This window comes from Oryzias latipes, chromosome 13 (assembly GCF_053564925.1).
Source record: "Oryzias latipes strain Hd-rR chromosome 13, Olatipes_Hd-rR_3.1".
NCBI lineage: Eukaryota > Metazoa > Chordata > Actinopteri > Beloniformes > Adrianichthyidae > Oryzias > Oryzias latipes.
In genome coordinates this window covers 15,362,753-15,382,247 of record NC_136249.1, presented here as the reverse complement: position 1 = coordinate 15,382,247, position 19,495 = coordinate 15,362,753, and the positions used below count along the sequence as shown (strand labels likewise).

The window sequence follows — 19,495 nt, the reverse complement described above, 5'->3', positions numbered from 1 at the left end:
TGCAACACATCACACTGTGAATAGCCCACATAAAGCATATCACCCTGTGACTCAGTACCTGATTAAAAATCTGTGTGAGTTTCTCTGCTGAATTTCAAGTACAAAGAGCATTTTGCACACAAATCTTAACATTCCCCAGGACAAATGTGTGTGTGAGTGTGTGTACTGCAAACATAGGCATGTTATCGAGTTGCTTGATTTTTAAAGATGCAGCTGTGTTGCAGTCAGTTTATGATCTAGCATTCTCTGAATATTTTCAGTGACATTTCTTTAAGTCTATGCGTGGTTTACATCCTATAATTTCAAATGAAACTTTATTTATAAAGCACTTTTCATACAACGGCAACACAATGTCCTTTACATGCTTGAAACAATACAAAATTATAAAACACACAGAATACACTCAACCTCCCGACCCTATGCACCCAACATAATAAAACATAAAATGACACATAAATTAAACTCAAAGTACAAATAAAAATAGAAACTGAAGTGGAAACTTCCCTTGATGCTGATGTGAGGAAATGATATGATATATGACACATGTCACTAATATTAAAACTCCTCATATAGCTGCAACTTTTCACCAATGACTCTCAAATTGGTGCAGCTCTTTCTTTTTGGTATAAAATCTCATTTCAAAGATTTTTTTTTGTTTTGTTTTTCATGCATGCACATATTATTTACCTTTGGAGGACTTTCGGATCCAGGGTACTCCCTCTGATCCAGTTTGTTCCAACGTTGCATTAGTTTGATCACTATTGGTTTGCTGAAGTCCACCAGCTGGAAACCAGTCACATTGGCACCACCATGCATGAACCTTTCCAGAGAAATGTCTTTAAAACCCTGAGAGGTGTGAAAACAAGAAGGCAAAACATGAAGCTCATCAGCAAAAGCAAAAATAAAAACACGAAGCTACTTGTTTAATATATTCGTTTAGGTCCAAAGAAGATGTATTAGATAGTTCTTTGGGTTTTGTTTTAAAGAGCCTTTTTTTTGGTGGCTTCAGAAGTTAAAAAAAAATGATTCAACAGACAAATGTTAATTTGTGTTGCAACAATTTTTGTCCATTTATATTTGCCTGCTCTGCATTGTCAAGCCCTAATTTAAATAGGAAACCAGTGTGTCTTTGATAGCAACCATGCCTCTGTAACTGAGAGCTCTCTGTTTACATGCTCTCCCACTAGCTAACAGCCTCTCACACCCCCAAATTAACATTACCCGTGCAACCACAATGGTGAGCAATATTGGAGCTATCCAGCTGCACAGGTTTGAGCCAGATGCCAGCTCAGACGACAAAAACAAAGATGTACACGGATCTGGTCGTCTACAAGTGAATGGAGCGGAGCAGGGAACTTGTGGCCCACCCCGCGTATTTTCAATGATTGGAATACAAATATAAAGCAATTTTGAGCTTAATTTTTTGTATATATGTCTTTCATCATCAGATGCACAACACAAAAAACAGATTTTTATCAATGGGTCTTTAAAAAAGATGCATTTACTTTGTAATCCTGAAGTATTTTGACTAAAGAGCTTCACAGATTTGATTGAAACCTGAGGAATTCAAATCTGTTTAATAAAAAAATACAGTTCTCCTTTCCTATTATAGGAAGCATGTGTGAATTTAGCTGAATGGCACTTCCCTGTGAGGTGATAGCAAAGAAGGAATCAATGTGGAAAAAAAGCAACAGACAGAGGTAAAGAACAAGGCATGAGCATTATCCGGGCTTGATGGATGCTAATTGCTAAAAGCTCCAAAAACCTATTTAACGTGCAATGAGCTCACGGGCAACATTCCTCGCCGTCCCTGTGAGGAATAGCGCTAAAGAGATTTTGGGGATTAAATTTGAAACCATGCTTCATTTTGTGATATGAGCTCTTAATAGCTTCAAACAGCATGTGAGCTTGGAAAAGAAAGAAAAAACAACAAAAAATGAACACCATTTAGAAGTAAAGAGACAAGGCGTACAGTGAAAATATAATAGAAGCTATACATCCTGGGGGTCAGATATTTACATAGATGTAAGGTAACTACCGGTACTGTATTTTTAGTCTTAAAAGTACCTGATTATCTTATTAAATAAAAAAGTGACCAAGAATGGATTTCTGAATTTACAGAAGCAGGTTTTTTCCGGTGCATAAAACTAAATTCCTGCGTCTCTAGGCTGTAGAGATTGCTCTGAAGGACAGGCAGGAGCTCCACACTTGATATGTGTAGCATTTCATCCATTGTGCAACCAGCAGCATGTACATTAATTGCTGTCAGAGTGGAAGCAGTAGTTTCGAGCCCGTTGAAAGCTTGACATTGAGGCGGCGGCCTCACGGCTGCTGATGGAGCTGTGCTCTGCCTGCAGATCCGTCTTCAAATGTCAAGTACAATCCTTTGCGGCTGATAGGCACTTATTATCACCACATTTCTTTCAACATGAGGTGGCTTTTTCATTTTTTCCCACAAACTCCATAACATGTGAATACTCTCATCTGTTCTTGTTCGGGATGCCCTTCGCTCCTCCCAGTGACAGCAGGAAACGACTTCTGCCTATTCTCTGAGAGGAAGACGGTGGGTGGATGGAGTTTCCCTTTTTTTGCAGCATCACTGACTAAGGATGCTACACATAAGGTGTTGATTGTGTGTGACACAAACAAAAGCAAAATGCAGGTTTATGTAATCTCTTTTTAAAAAATATTTTATTTAATTTTTTTAACTTGTCCTGTCCAACAGCTGAGCAAGCAGAAGAGAACTCAAGGCATCTTGTGTTGGACATATTTTACTGTTACAACATGAGTTTATGAATCTTCTGACACACAAGGTTTATATTTGAATAAACTCCCTTTGATTTATGCAGTTTTTAGAAGAATCAACAAAAGTACATTTTTGGATTTCCTTGGCGATGGAGATTTTGTGTAAACCACCCGCATTCATATCAGATGTTAAATTGTTTTGTTTAGGTTTACCCAGGGATTTCTTTATCTCAATATCCTGGCAAAAAAATGAAATATGTGAAATGCGCATTTTGCGAGTTTTTTCTCCCATATTGTGCAAAAAATTTGAAAATCACAAAATTTCAGACTTTGCCACAAAATGGCCGCCAAGTCTTAGGTCCTGTGGCCATCCCATAATAGTTTCAAATCTTCCTTTGGATATCCCTGACGTGCATTTCGGTTTTGTTACTTGACTTTGATATATTTGTTTAGCTCTATAAGAGATTGTGCCCCCAGTCAATTTTGCTATTATATAGATTTAAATACAATCTATTAGAAAAACACACACACACACACAAGGTTTCAGCCAGAAAAAAAAAAAAACCTAACAAATATAAAAAGAAAATAAATTGTTGGTTTAGGATAAAAACTTAAATTTTACAGTCAAATATTTGTTCTGCCTTTGCACAAAAAACCCATGTTTGCAAAAGCTTCACTATTTATCTAAAGATTTTAAAAACAAAATTGCATTTTAATTGCATTTTCCAGACTCCATTTTGGCTAAGCTTTATCCTCATGTTTGGGAGCCATGATGTTGGAGCTTCTTAGCTCATGAAACAGAGATCAAAAGCATCGTCAGTCGTCCTAAATCACATCTCGGACTCTCAAACTTTAAAGCCAACATTTTTGCAGTAATGACATTACATCCACTTACCAGGTTTGCTATGATGTAATGGTAGCCTTTCACATGTTTGCCCACACTGACAGCCTGGAAACACAAAAAGGAGATACACTTTGTCGTAATTTCTCCTCATGCACATGTGGCATAAAACAAAAACACTACCTCCTGTTTGTTTAATTTTTTTCTGTCCTTCCCAGAATTCTTGTGTTTTTTTTAATTCATAATGAAGCATAAAATTCATGTGGATGTTGTTGTTAATCATCATTTTTGAGAAATGTCAGCAATTCTGTATACCTAAACCTCAGTTAGAGAGCTTTTTAGAAATAAAAGGCAGGTCAAAATATTCTAATAATTGATCTAAACATTTGTAACAAATTTTTAGTCTTTTGACCAAAGGAGGAACATTTAGCACTAATGAAGAAAATTGTCAATTTTTTTCTTTCTCTTTGCTTTCACTTCCACATATCAACAGCTTTCTACTAACATACCCACATGCACACGTACACGCGTGCACATGCGCACATGCACAGACTGCAGCTGGCAGGAGCAGACAAACAGAGCAGTCTCTGTCTCAGAGCAGGGATGCAGGCCAATGCCAGCACTGCAGAGACTCTGTGTGTGTGTTTGTGCGTGAATGCCTTTGCATGAGTGTGTATTTACTCACCACTAAAGCCAATTAAAAAACAGTCAGCGAGCCTTTCTGTCTGTCTGCCTAAAAGGGAGGCTTCTCCTTCCGTGTGGATTTGAATTGAGTGTGTTGATCATTAAATATTAAGTATATTTGTTCATCAAAATGTTTGTACCTGCATGCATTTTTGTGCATGTGTCACATATTCAGCCAGAGAGACATGATTTTATCAAATGTATTACTTGCGGTATGTTACACTGAGTTAAGGGGCTCAGAGACAAACACTCATTTACATGTAAATTTATTTCAAGCTGACACAGATCAAGTTTTACTCTGAAAGCTGATTTTCGATCTCTGAAGTTTATTCATACAGTATATAAAGGATCAAATCCACTGTGTAATGTGATGTCTGTTTAAACCAGGCTAAACAGTCAACAAATGGGCAAACCTTTATCAAGGTCATAAAACGCTAGGTGAACGCGGAGTGAGAAAAAATGTTCATGCATATCTTTTTCTGCAGGCATGCAGCAATCGACAGGTCGTATTGAACATATAATATGTAAGAGTAAGTAAGGGGGAAGTAGGTGAGATGCTGGCGTGTCATACTGATTTTTCATTTTTGAACCCCCTAAATCCTGCAGACTGCAGAAGCATGTTTTTGGACTGTGCGAGGAAACCAGACTGCCTGGAAAATGCCCATGCAGACACAAGGAGATCATGCAAACTCCACACAGAAAGGATCCAGCTGGGATTTGAACCAAAGAGGCGAGAGTGCTAACCACTACACTGTGCAGCACATCTGCTTAGTCCATTCTCACATTTGCACATACATGTGCTAAATAGTTGATATTGAATATTTTTCATACAGTCAAAGCAACATTTTGTTGTTTTGCTGTGTAATGATGAAAGTCATTTTATAATTCACTGTCTTTTAAAAAAAAAAAAGTTGGCAAAGAAATTCCAGATTAATATGGAGTGATATTTCTGTCTGAGGTTCAAACCCTATATATTTGAAAATGTTTTATTAAAAGATATATATCTCCGTTTTGTTTTATAGATGATAATAATTTCACAAACTTCTGTTTGAAATCCATTACAATCAAATTTAAATGTTGGCATTTCATAATAATAAATGATCTAGTTCGGGTTTTAGAGTAGTGGCAGCTGATTAAAATTACAAAGGCCTTTTCTGTTAATTAATTAGGAGTCGATTGTTTATTTTATATATTGCTGTATAACAGAGTTAAATGCACAATAAATGGTTAGCATAGTTAGACAGCTTTGCTCTTAGAAATATACTCAGCTGCTTTCTTATAATCAGGAATGTGTGCAAACGTAGTTAATTTTATCGACGTTACCTGATCCAAGATGCTCTGGAGTCTCTCAGGCTCCAAGTCAATGACGTATTTTCTCTCCTGCCGTCGATCCAGGTCCTCCAGGAGCCTGCGATATGCTGCATCGTTGAAGCTCTCCACACAGATCGCACTCACCTGTTTTTATGTGTATTCACAGGACAAACCCACATTACTGCAGAGCAATATGCAAACTGTGTGCATGAACAAGATCATGCAAGCAAAACACAAGCACGTGGTCGACTGACCAGGGATAAATATGCTGAGGAAAATCATGGGTGTTACTGTTTGTAATGTGTGCGTTCTGGCAACATCCCAATAATGTGTGTGTGTGTTTATGTGCACCGACCTGCCATGCGTTCTGCCCCGCTCTCTCCATAATTGCCTGCAGTATTGCATAGCCTAAAATGCGGCGAGGAAAGAAGAGAAAGAAGAAAATAATGCTGGTATTATGTTGAGATTGTAGTTAGTTATTGGAGCAACGATGATGCACACAAAAAACTATGTACAAGAAAAATCTTTGTACACGGACAATTTTGTTTTTATTCCCCACTTAAAAATCTCTTCAGTATTAATTTATCACAAAACTTCCTGGTCTAAAAAAGTGAGACAAGGGTGAATGTTTGTTTCACTGTTAGTAATTTTACTAAGTGACAGTTATGTTTTCCTGAGAATGTAAAAGATAAAGAAATGTATTGTAAATTTGATCTAGTACTGAGGAAACCACAGATACAAACAAGATGATGTTGGTCAAAAGATATAAGATTCATCAGGAAGTAAATAATCAGTTTCTTTCAAACTTCAGGTTCTCTTCCTGTTGTTTCTCTACTGTCTTCGCCTTTTTATGGATACGAAGTAAGCAAAAAGATGTCCATTACAAGTTTGCTTCAACCCAGTCAGGTCAATTACAATTGGCTGAAAGTGAACCACAGTAAGGGATATGTGTTGTGTTCACTGAACATATGATAACTTCTTTTTTTTCACACCACTGCAAACAATACCTGAATAAATTATTATGACACACTTTTTTAAAGACCCACTCTGAAGAAAATGGTGTTTTTGGTGTTTTTAACATGTTCTTGTCACAATGTTCTAATGATGGAGGAAAAAAGATATTAAGATTGCGTTTTATTATCAGTTTAGTTTAATTATTTCAATTACATATTATTTAAAAACAACAACAGATAAAAATTATACACTTGTTGATACCTATAGCCAGTATCCAAAAAATCTCTATTTAACAGAATGGTGAACATGTTTCAAATGGATAAAGGCAGAAGCTGAGGCTTTTCTAACCCTTCCCCCCTAAATTTATTAAACTATTACAATAAAAAGTCCACACAATGTATTGACATTATTAATATCATTATCTGTCTCAAGATTTATCAATGATCAGCATTTCACTATCACATCATAATATTATAATGTGATTAAGCAAATCTTGGTGAATCAAGAGCAGACGCTAAAAGCCAGTAGCTGTGGCGCAGAAGCCACAAGCTCCCTGCTCCTCCATTTTCTGATGCATCAACTTGTAGATGACTAGATTCATGTAAACCTTCTTTGTCCTCATCGGAGCTGACATCTGGCTCTGACTGTACGGCTGGATAGCTCTAATATTGCAAATGTTAGGTAATGTTAGGTTGGGGTTGTACGAGGCTGTAAACAGATGGATGATGGGAAGGGGAGGGGTTTGAAGTTTTTTTTTGCCATTTAGGCAAATGAATTTGACTGTGTTGTATCGCCGTGAAGATAGTTTTATGTCTTTTATCAATTTGTGGACTATGTTCGGAGATGCTTATTGAATCACGTAAAAGGGAAAAATTCACAACAATGCTTTTTTGTAAACTGCTCATGGCCATAATAAATGTCCCTGAAGAGCTGCAAAAAGTACATCTGGTAGTAATAATGATAAACCTCGAGCAGCTTGTTGACTTTTTTTTGTATTTCTACTTGCCCCTATTTTTAAATCATCCTCCAACTTCTCTATCCACCTTTTCCCCTCCTTTTTGTGCATTCTCTTTGTTTCTCCCCTTTTTTCCATTCTGTCCAAAAAAATTATGCAAATAAAAATAAAGCTAAGCCTCAAATAAAAAAAGGGTTTATATAAATATACACCTCATGTATCAGAAGATTCATAACCCCCTATTGTAAATGGGGGGATATGACAGAGTAAAATCTGTCCAACACAAGTGGCCATCAGCTTTAGCTGTTTGCTCAGCTCTTGAGCAGGAGAAAAAAAAAGAAACCATAACATTACAATTAGGTATCAATCTCTGTTACAAAATAAAACTGTAAAAAAGGACAACAAGAGAAAAGTTTAGTTGAATTTCTTTTCATCCATCACTGAAACTTTTACCACAGTCACATCTAGTCGTCTCTGTGATGCAGGTGGACTAATGAATTGAAAACGACAGATAAAAGAATGTCTGATGAAACAAAGTTGAATGCACAATACTTTAAACTCTAAAGTAAGACAGAAAGACGCAAATAGGCAGTTTGTGTCTGCACGGATGAAAATGTGCTTGTATGCAAGTCTGTGACCCTTTTTATTCAAAATGAATTAAAGTCTTGGAGGGATGCACATTCATCCATCCGCTGCATGGAAATGTGTGCACACCTTGGTGTGTGGGTGTGTGCGTTTGTCTTTGTGTGAGCAAAGGGATATTTATGTGGCTGTGTGTGTGTCTGCAGGCTGTCGTTGGGGCCCAGCAGAGCACAGGACATAAAACAGATCACAGTGTTACTGCCCATTTTCCAGGACATTAAGGGCAGCAGGGCCTGATGGGTAGCTATAATGAAGGGTCCTGCTTTGGCCAAGTCATGGGTGAGTACAGTCCAAACTCTGTGCATTTATCCATCCCTCCATTTCCTTATCTTTTCTCAAATTTTCATCTACGTCTCCTCCATCCTTATGTTTTACTTTGCATCTCCACAGGCTTGTGATTCTGTTTGTCCTTCCTTCAATTTTGAGCACTTCCTGTTATCACTCCCCAGCATTCATTCTCTACCACTCCGTACAACCATTCGGTTCTCCTCCTCTCCCATCTTGTTGCAGCCCCACCAGCTGGATTGAGCTAACCTGTCCTTTCTGTTCTCCTCCTCCTCTTCCTCCTCTCTAGTCCCTTGAGTGCAGACCCAGACATTTTGGACCACAGGGAAGTTGGCAGATGCACAGAGCCACTACGGCTCACCCATGAGGCAGCTCACTAATTTCCTAACACAAAACTGCACCTTGGTCTTACGGCACTTTTGAGTCATGTTTGACCTGCGTTTTTGTTCCCTGTGGTAGAGACTTGGTCTGTGCGTGTATGCATGCATGTGAGAGCGAAACAATGTGCCAAGCATTCCCATGGTGGCGGTTAGAGGCCGAGGGCATCAGCTGCGCCCGCTCCACTAGGTTACGTGCAGTGCATGACAGCATGGTTGAATTAAAGGCAAGGGAATGCCCCAGGAACTAAGGCCAAGCCCCATTCTTCTGCTGCCATGTGCCACATTACATCCCTATTTGTGCTTTACTACCCTGTGCATGGTCTGTTCTCTTCTAAATACATGCATAAGTTTGAAAAATACAAAAAAAAACAAAAAGAAAGACACACTTTCTGATGGTAAAACATCCTAATTTGTCGCACCGGGAGTAGGCAGACTAAATAAAAAGGTTTGGATGTCTGTTTTATGGGTTAAGGAGTAGTGAGGGAATTCTGGCATAACCCTATATTTCAGTGATGTGATCCTTTAGCTGGAGGATTGCTGGTTTCAGATCCCCAGACTAACATGATTGAGCCAAGATAGGGCACTAGCCCAGCCTTTTTCCCCCTCAACAGCTGATGGCAGTGCTCTTGAGCAAACCGTTGTTCTCAAATCCTTAAGTGGAACTGCTCAGCAGTGGCTATACTGGAAAACTACTGGATAGGAACTGGGAATAATGAAGGCAATAGGGGGTATCATTAAAAACAGAGTTTGCTCTTGATGAATCTATTCTATTTAGAATTAGACGTTGTAATATTGTAAATAATTGCTTCACATTTCTTGTATTCCTGAAAATTCTAGATCGGTTTTGGTATTACTTCCTTTCATATTTTTTTTAAGCTAAGGGCTTCCTGTAACCCCCCTCTTAACTGTTGTGTCCAAATCCCCTCATTACTTATTGTACTATATCAGGCATTTACATATTTTTGGGGGTGTCCAAAACTTCAATTCCAAATTACTTTATCATATGATAAAAAATTGATATGAATTTTTTTTTTTTATCATCCACATTTTCATCAAATCAAATCCCCCAATGCCCTTCTTAAACAGCTTTGTCTTGCTACGTTACTGTGTTGTCTGACTCCTGTGCATCGACTCTCTACCTCTGATTTCTTCTACCTGACTTTGTGACACCAAATCTGGTCTGACTCCTGGCTCTTCTCTGTCTGCCTCTGGCCTTATTGACTCCCCTTCTGCCCACAGGTTCCCCCTCTGCCTCTCACTGTTGGATACTGGATCTCTGGACTTGGACTTAGCTTTATGGAGTTATTTCAGTCTCAATAATCAGAAATGCACACAACCGGTTTTACAAATACACACGCTCCGATTCACAAATGTCATTTTATGCAAACGTGAAAAATAAATTCGGAAATACACACCCTGTGTTTCACAAACACACAGATTATGTTTCACAAATGCACACTAAATGTTTTACAAATGCACAATAAGTGTTTCTCACAAATGTGCACACTGTTTTTCACATAAACATTTTAGGAATTCACAATAAATGTATCAGAAATGCACAGTAAGTGCTTCACAAACGTGACTTTTAGGTACACATGTGATGTGAACTCACAGATCATTCGAACTGCAAACTGTGCATTCAAAATCCCGTTCTCGTTTGTGAATCTCCCCGTGTGTGTGAGAGATTTTTCTACGGTGAATATTGAGACTCATCTGACGGAGCGGGTCAACTAATGTCACCATTGGCTAGTGAATCTGTCAATCAAACTCATCGGCAAAGCAGGCGGGTTCGCTTTTAGCCAATCGAATGGCCCCTTACACTCTTCACTCTCAACTGACGAGGGAGGGAGCTGTTCAGCACAGCAGTTGGGAGGACGCGGGCGGCAAACATGGCGGAGAGGTCTTCAGAACGGGAACAGTCTCAGCCCGTAAGTAATGCACTTATTTTATCATTCCCTCGTTGTACATCTTGTAATGTTATTGAATACTAAGTTGAAGCGGTCTCCTTAGCCAAGTGACATGTGTGACTGCTTTATGAACACTGCAGCCGAGTCGTTTGCAGAGTACCCCCACCGCAAATTAGCTTAGCTTAGCCTGTGCGGTCATATTTTTTATGAAAGCGGGGGAGGACTTATGATGGTTTTGTCAAGTTTTATACTTGGCATACCAGCTCTTCACACAACACGAGTAACTACAACCAACCAGGGGCCTCGAAACTAGACGGCTTTCGACTCAAATTGTGTCTGCCTGCCCTGTGTGAGTGTGAGGGAAGTTTAAGCTAGCGCGTCGGTTCAAGCTAGATATACAGCCAATGTAGGTTCTTAACATGATTAATAAGGAGCCAAGGGGAAAACATGCCGGATTTACAGCAGCACAGAAAGTTTAATAAAAAGTATTGATTTAGATACGGGGATTTGTTTAAACACTGATGCTATGCTAACTAGCTAGTAAGTTAGCTGTCCCGTGTGCTGCCTTTATGTAAACGCGATCCGGGTTAAAGTTAGACAGTCTTTTCACAACCCAGACTTTAAGACGGGGTGGATATGTGCAACAAAGTTAATTCATATGACATTCATGAAAACGGCATTTTTTAAACATAACATACATGAATCCACTGAGAATGAAAGAAGCCTCATTAACGTTTCTACCGTTAGAACCCGTATTCATTGTGATGACCAGCCCTATGAGATTGTGTCAGAGTGACAGCCACTAAATTCCCCGTATCTTTACTTCCAATGACAAAATGACAAGAATCCCAAACATTGTGTTTTTAGGCTGTTTTGTAGTCAATAAGTAGTCACAGAAAGGGCGGATGGGAGAAATCTGCTGTCAACAGTGATTTGAGTAGAAGTTACTGTAAGTATTACACACAGGCTTCCTGTGATCAGAGTCTTGTCTCTGATATTTTTTTAAAGCTGTTCTTTACTACAAGCTCAAGTTATCATAGCAAGAGTGTTTTAAAAAATTCCCCTTTCTAATATTTGAAAATTATGTAATTTAATCTCAGACAGCTAAATGATCCATCCATGTTTGTTGTGTTTTTATTTATTCTCTAGGAATTGCTGAAGCGTGACATCCTAAATACCTTTCTATTCTATTCTATTTCATATTTTATCATCCTATTGTATTACTGTTTTACCTGTCAATTGGGAATTTAGCATTTTTGCCCCTGTAAATATCTGTCAGTTGAAAGTATTTGTACTTGTATTCCATAGATCTTGTACCTGAGAAGATAGCAGACAACAACTGTGCAGACACCCACTTGGCCTTCTTCAGTGACGCTGTGAACGTTTATGGCTTACCTCTGAGGTATTCATGTTTTTCATAAAGAAATCTTTTATTCACATATCAGGCAGTATAAGTACTTGGTTTTTTGTACAAAAATAAAATAACTTTTTTTAGACTCCTCTGAAAACAAAGCCAACTCTAAAACTTTCCCCTCGTGAATAACATTTTACCCCCCCTTAACAGTCTCTCTCACCTCATTTTTTTCCCCAGTGATACATGTAACCCACTCCTGCAATTTATCTAACCTAGAAATTCTACTTATTGGCATCATACATAAGAACATTACATTTTAAGTTGATGTGTACCGTATTGGCGATGCATTTGTAATTATGTGTTTGAGACTTGATTTTCATGTTATTGTCAGGGTGAGAGGAGATCACGGAGGAGAAAACGTGGGCATAGCCGAGTTAATGCTCACAGTACGTACAACTGACACAAACGGCTTCATTGTGGGAAAAGTGTACACACAATCAACGGTGAGTTGAACCTAGTTTTAGATGCTTTAATATATACATAAAAGTGAATGATGTATTAAAAATAAATCTGACAATATAATATTTCTTTTTGCTTTTTTCCAAATACAGGATTGAGCTCCTCTGGTGTGATGTCTTCATGACTGTTACTGGTTTATATTACAACATCCTGCACTCTCCTGAGGACCAAGACTTGCTCAATATCAGTAACATCACGTATTCTGCTGCCATTACATCTTCCTACCACGCATTCAGGCCAGTTTGGATGTCTTTAGTGACGCGTGGGACAGCCAATCAGGACGGAGCAAAGCATGACACCAAATCAGCTGTGGCATTTGGGCTTGACCCAGAACCCTGTTTCTGATCCCCGGGTAAGTGCTTTATTTCAGTGTTTTTCAACCTTTGTTCTCTTGTTCCACGGTCTGACACCGGACTCTGTGGAAAGTTACACCGCTAAAGACGAGCTTTAGCTGGTATTTTTGTTATAACTGAGCGACTTTATCAGCAGAATTAAAAACAAGGAAGTGAAAACTTTAACCACTTCTCATTGGTCAGACTGATGACATGTGATTAAGCCTTCAAGAATGATTGGTGGAGACAGTTAAAGGGGCGGGACTTTTCCTTACAAGGTTATAGCTGCAGCTAAATCACGGTACTGTCAACCTTATCAAAATGTATTTTATAGAATTAAATAAACACAAAGAAAAAGTCATTTTAAGATCTTTTATATTCCTAACTACTCAGTGTTTTATCAGTGCCTGTTTGGATTAACAAAGAGCTGATTTCCTGGAGATGGAAAATGATTTCAGATCAGTGAAGTAGGGCAATTCCCCACGGCACACTTGACCATCTCCCGCGGCAGACACACTGGTTGAAAAACCCTGCTTTATTTAATCTCACTGTACTGGACAACTGATTTGTGTGCAGTTCGACTAAAGTGGAAAGTATCAAGAACAGTATGATGAAATCACAATGACTACAAGGAATTTTCATCAAAAATGAATGAAAAGTATTATTGTTGTGTGGTGCAAACTATTTCCCTAAATTGTTTGGTTTTTTAAATCAAGTAGGAAGAATAGCACATCTGCAAGTTCAAAATGCATCACAATGTTTGGCATTATGAGCCATCAGCTGTACTAATCTCACTACTTTGTTAAGAGTCACTTATTTGCAAATTATAAACAGTTATGGAGATATGAGGTCTGCCTGCTAGAAACAATATAAGTCATTATTAGTGGGTCTCTGTTCCTACATAATCTAAAACATTAAAAAAAACAGTGCTGTTCATAAACAGTATCTTTTTTTTTTTTTTTTTTTGTCAGGGTATGCTGGTTCCAGAGATTGAATGGGAGGAGAGTGGATCCATGGCTGAACCTCATCCTGGGATCAATGTCCTGGAATGGGACAGTCACCTTTTGGGTCCACAAATGTTGGAACTGCAAGACGACATCAATCCATTGTTTAATTCAGACCGTGTGGGAGTGGACCTATATCTTTACTGTCCCGTTTGTTTAGAACTTAATTTAGGCGACATAATTACATACAGAAGAAGAGAGACTGAGGGGAGTAAGACAGAGTTCAAATCAATACTGCTGTATTGTTCAAGGGACTTCATTGTATGTAAGGAAGTTATGAAAATTAGTTCCACTTTAAATAAAATTCAAATCAGTAGAGATCCCACATTTGCTTAAATTTTGATGTTTTAATCTGTCCATGTTTTCACTGAATTTTACTCTGCAATAAAGGGTGAATGTTTGCACTTTGTTGTTCTATGACCATCTTTTGTTGTGTAGTATTTAACCAGCTATAAAACCCAGAGAGATGAGGATCTTTTTTGCAAGGGTGACCTGGCCAAGAGGTGTATATGTATATGGTTACAATATAAAATCAATGACATTTGAGTTATTAAAAAAATAAAATTAAGGTCCATCAAAGTGACTTTGGGCTGAGCAGGGGAGGTGTATATTGGGCGTCTGTGATTGACAGTGAGATGAACTTGAGGTAATGTAGTCCCACTGCGTGGTACGGAGCAAAGTGATGCCAGTTTCTCCACAAAACCTTCTGTGGAAGTTAAAGATTTTTCTCCTCCACCTTCAGATGATCACGACCGAAGGGAACTGTGTCTGAGTGTTGAAATGACGCTAGCATGAAAGCTAAGAGAATAACGTACAAACAATCCCGAGTGAAACATTCATTTTAAATCTCATGACCAGTACAGAGTTCGATGGATTCAATGTCAACTGCATTCAACCACTGTTGCCTTGCTCCCAGGTCCACTGAAAAGTTGCACAAGCCAGTAATTTTTGACAACCGAAGGCAAATAAACCGACAAGCCATGCTAAGGCTAACACGCTAACGACCGACTGGTACAGAATCAAATATGGGCGGAGCTTTTGCCACCTGCAGAAAGCGTAGAGAAAGTGTAAGGGGCCATTCGATTGGCTAAAAGCGAACCCGCCTGCTTTGCCGATGAGTTTGATTGACAGATTCACTAGCCAATGGTGACATTAGTTGACCCGCTCCGTCAGATGAGTCTCAATATTCACCGTAGAAAAATCTCTCACACACACGGGGAGATTCACAAACGAGAACGGGACTTTGAATGCACAGTCTGCAATTCGAATGATCTGTGAGTTCACATCACATGTGTAACTAAAAATCACGTTTGTGAAGCACTTACTGTGTATTTCTGATACATTTATTGTGAATTCCTAAAATGTTTATGTGAAAAACAGTGTGCACATTTGTGAGAAACACTTATTGTGCATTTGTAAAACATTTAGTGTGCATTTGTGAAACACAATCTGTGTGTTTGTGAAACACAGGGTGTGTATTTCCGAATTTATTTTTCACGTTTGCATAAAATGACATTTGTGAATCGGAGCGTGTGTATTTGTAAAACCGGTTGTGTGCATTTCTGATTATTGAGACTGAAATAACTCCATATAGCTTGGACCCTAGACATGATTTTGCCTTGTTTTTACGTCTTACCCCTACTTGCTACACTATCTCTACCATAGACCACCTGCAAATTTCTCTCCCCTAACCTCCTCCATCCACGCTTTTAGCACCATTTTTCCTCAATAAATTCATGTTTAAGTTTATTTGGAGTACAGATTTGAATACTGGATCCAAATTTGGTTATACTCATCTGTACAATTTCAAAAACCCCAACACGGTAAACCTTGTTTGTACAAAGTTATTGTAGCTGCAGAACCATATCAACTAGATCTGTAAGCAGAACTCTGCATAGCAGCCAATGTCGATATTCAAACCTTTAACAATCTATCTATATCTGCTGTCACTAATACTATAATGCAACACTATTGTCAACAAAACTAAAAGTTAAGATGCTAAATAAAAATTAAACCGGATTAACAGAAATTTTGATTGTTCTGTTTTAAAGAATTAGCTGAAATTTATGGAACCAAAATAATCCGCAGAAGTCCTGAAAGTACAAATATATGTCATATTTTTCATCCTTAAAAAATATTTCTAGACCTGATTCAATTTATGTCAAACGTGCATTAAGTGGAACCGTCCTCATGTAGCTTTCACTGGAGCTTCTTACCAGCTCAGATTAGTTTTAGGTTCTTGACCAGATACAGATGGAGGTTAGATCAATCAATAAAACAAAACAGCTCTGATTGCTGACTTCTGTCATTCTGTACCTTCCACAGGACCAGGTACAAGATGAAAATGGATTGAATGAGATCAGTTCTCTACTTGTTAATATAATAGTTAGTGTGCATTTACCTCTGTCTGTGTCATAGAGGAAGACGAATCGGTTCCAGTCGTAGTGGTCCAGCAGTGACAGCAAAGCTCCTCTGATGGACGGCCGCAGCTGCAGTGTGAACTGGCCTTCCCCCTCTGTGGGGAAGCTGGGAGTCACCAGGCTGATGTGCAGGGCTCCACAAAACGATGTCAGCGTGTTCACTGAGCGCTTGTCATAAAGGCCGAAGATGGCGAAGACCCCCCTTGAATACTGAGAACAAACTGATGTGACACAGATAGAGAAAAGACGTGGAAAGGGATTTGGAAGATGGAAACCAGAGACACAAAATGGATAAGAGTTAGAGAAAAACAGAAATATGGCACTCATATTTTTAATTAAGTTCATAAAGTAGAATCTTTCTAAATTGGCAACAGTTTTAATGAGCTTGGGCTTGTGACAACCACACCTTCTCTCATATAATTAGATCCAGGAACTGCAGGTCTTCTGTGGTTCTATGGCTTTAACAGTTCCCATAGTTCATCAATGTAGAGCTAAACATGAGAAGAATCTCACATAAAACGCCTATATAAAGCCAGTGATAAATTTTGAGCATGATTAAGAAGAAACAGCTCTACAAGGTCTTTGGAAGCAAAATTCCTGACAGATTCGAAATGATTACCATGTGCCAAAACTTCCCTGGATGATCCTTAAGTTGTTAGGGAAACAGCAAACAGCCCACAGCTAAGGCGCTTAATGATTCATTTGGAAGCACAATAATACTTTCATGTACGTCTTCATCTGATCTGTTGTCTCAGTACGATGCCTCCTTTTAGAGAAACTTCCTGCCATTCATCATTGAGTTAGCGTCTGGTTTTAGTATTCTGCACATTTTAATGATCGTGATATATGGAATTAATTCAGTCTCAATAATCAGAAACGCACAAAACCTGTTTCACAATTACACATGCTCTCATTCTGATTTTAACATTCACACAGGTTAAAAAAGGTATCGGTATTCTGACAAATAGAATGACTGAGTAACAGCTTTTTATTTCTCAAAAGTCTATGAGGTTTTGGATCCTTGAAACCAGCGGGTACTTCCTGTTTGGAACAGCAGGGGGGAGGGATCACTCAGTCTAGTTCTTATACAGTCAATGGCACACAATCAGTTTCAGATACTCATATAACTACACATATGTAGGTAAATATATAAGCTGCAAACATCTGACACACTTTGTCATAAATGGACACTCGTTTGGTTCCATTTAAATCCTATTCCCCAATACACCCTATTGCATCTCCACACAATTCAAGTTTTCAAAATGTATTGTCTACATATTACATGTGTTATGTCACTGTTTTTATATCTATCCACTGTTTTATTATATTTTTTCTTGCAATTTTTTTCTCCTTCTCATCCTTATTTATCATGTTTATCCCCTTTTTTTTAAACTCCCAACTCTCCCCTGAGGTGCATTCTTCCAATTGGACTCCTGCTCTATCCTACATCATAACTCACTTTCCTCATTGCAATACGTCATGAAGGAGCAAAGCCTGGGACGGGCAGATGGTGGGCTTTGCTTTAAGCAACAACCAGACATTACTCAAAAGCTCTTTCTTCGGTTATGAAGGCAGACGTTTCATCCGTTCTGAATTTCTGCCTCCACCATTGACCTTCCTTCATCTTTTTGGCCTCTCTTCATCTGTGATTGCCTCCCTTCTCGGTTCCTCCCTCATTTTTCTCCCTCCTCCCAGGACTCAGAGTAATTCCATTATCAGCTATAAGCCACAGTGGGGGTAAACACTGAGGGAGACGCAGCTTTGACGGTTCAGCTTGTGGCAATTAAACAAAGCTGTGCCCCCTGCACCCAGTGGGTGATAAGGCAGGGGTTTAGTCTCTGATTATGACAGGAGCTTAATGTCTTCAATTCATAGAACCAGCATCCTAGCCGTGCTTAGCATGCCGTCATTCAGCAGGAGCTGACTCACGGTGTCCTTCGTCTCAGCGTTTTCCAGGAAGGATTTCACAATGTGCTCCCACGTTTTTTAAATGTTTTTGAGGTGAAGGACACTGATATGAAACAGATTGATAAATGACTCTTTCACTGCTCCTCTGAAGTAAAAGTTAAGCTTTAATAGGCAAAGACTAAATCACAGGGACTAAAAATGATATGAAAGAGCTTGGAGGAGAAGAAAAGTCTGAAATGGAAATGACAGCAACAAAGGTTGAAGCAGACAGTAAGCAGAGACAGATATTCACATTAAAAAACAGGAAAGTGATGACTCTTCATCAACGGAGTAATGAAAAGCGGCTTTCAGTTGAGATAAATGAAATCCAAGACGCCAAGGACGTGTAGGACACGAAGGCATCATCAAACTGAGCTTCCTTTGGGTCAGATTGTCCTTAAATCCAGACTGCCCCGCCCCTTTAGCACACCTTGAGCCAGGCATTGGTAATAACAAATCCTGTCTGCTCTCTGCTTCAGCCCTTCAGCTGAGTGCTGCATGGCTCCAGTCAGACCTGATGTAAGACACTGCAGTTCTTATGGTACAGACGGTTCAGGTCTAAACAAAATGAACTTCTGAAATCCCTCCACACACTCTTGACTAGTCCTGCATAATATATTTCTTTGTTTGAAAAGCATATATTGTACAGCTATGTTGCTTTAAGCCTTCATGTGTTCCAAAATGTAAATGAAGCTAGAAAAAAAATAGACCTCTCATGCCTACCAAAAGGTTTATGATAATAGAATATGAGACACTGTTGCCCAGAGGACAATTGTGAAATCTCTCTTTGCTTCTCTTTTGTTTTATTTCTTTTTTTCTCCAGTACAGGCCCTTAATGTCATATTTTTTTTATTTATTGTTTTGAGCATTGGCTTTGCCTTTCCAACATTTCTATTTTTATTTTAATCATTTTTTTTATAGAACAGTGTTAAAGCTCTTTGTCTTCACAACCCCTTCTATAAACACTAGCTTGCCGCAAGGCTGGGATGTGCCAGACCGTGGCGTCATTGTAATAAAATGCGTACTAAGCTTGCTTCATAAAGCTTTAATGAGACGGTGGCATGGTGCATCTCCACTAAAGTAAAAGCACCAGCATCAAAGGTCTCAGAGGTCTCATCTGTCAGTTCCAGATGCCTCCCAGTTCCTCTAACGTTTTTCGTTTGCAGATGCCGCATTTTCATCTAAAATGAATTTAGTCTAACCATGTTTGTGTGT

General features: G+C 38.8%; 2 protein-coding genes across 8 annotated transcripts in view; one reads left to right on the top strand and one right to left on the bottom strand.

The window, feature by feature from the left end:
• Positions 1 to 19,495, bottom strand: part of gria4a (glutamate receptor, ionotropic, AMPA 4a) — a 218,384-nt gene that overhangs the window by 85,089 nt on the left and 113,800 nt on the right. For all 7 annotated transcript variants that reach the window (XR_013647093.1, XR_013647092.1, XM_023961797.2 and 4 more), the window contains 5 exons: positions 16,315 to 16,554; positions 5,937 to 5,989; positions 5,594 to 5,725; positions 3,641 to 3,694; positions 688 to 846 (listed from right to left, as the gene is read on the bottom strand). Coding sequence is in view for 5 of the 7 variants with exons in the window: in XM_023961797.2 (XP_023817565.1) it covers positions 688 to 846; positions 3,641 to 3,694; positions 5,594 to 5,725; positions 5,937 to 5,989; positions 16,315 to 16,554 (638 nt within the window). In the remaining 2 variants the exon portion in view is untranslated. The remainder of the gene's footprint in view (positions 1 to 687; positions 847 to 3,640; positions 3,695 to 5,593; positions 5,726 to 5,936; positions 5,990 to 16,314; positions 16,555 to 19,495) is intronic.
• LOC144981440 (uncharacterized) lies at positions 10,467 to 12,891 on the top strand. Its single transcript, XM_078929486.1, has 4 exons — positions 10,467 to 10,725; positions 12,013 to 12,106; positions 12,450 to 12,561; positions 12,670 to 12,891. Exons 1-4 carry the CDS (start codon positions 10,605 to 10,607, stop codon positions 12,673 to 12,675), a joined length of 333 nt encoding a protein of 110 aa, XP_078785612.1. The 5' UTR covers positions 10,467 to 10,604; the 3' UTR covers positions 12,676 to 12,891.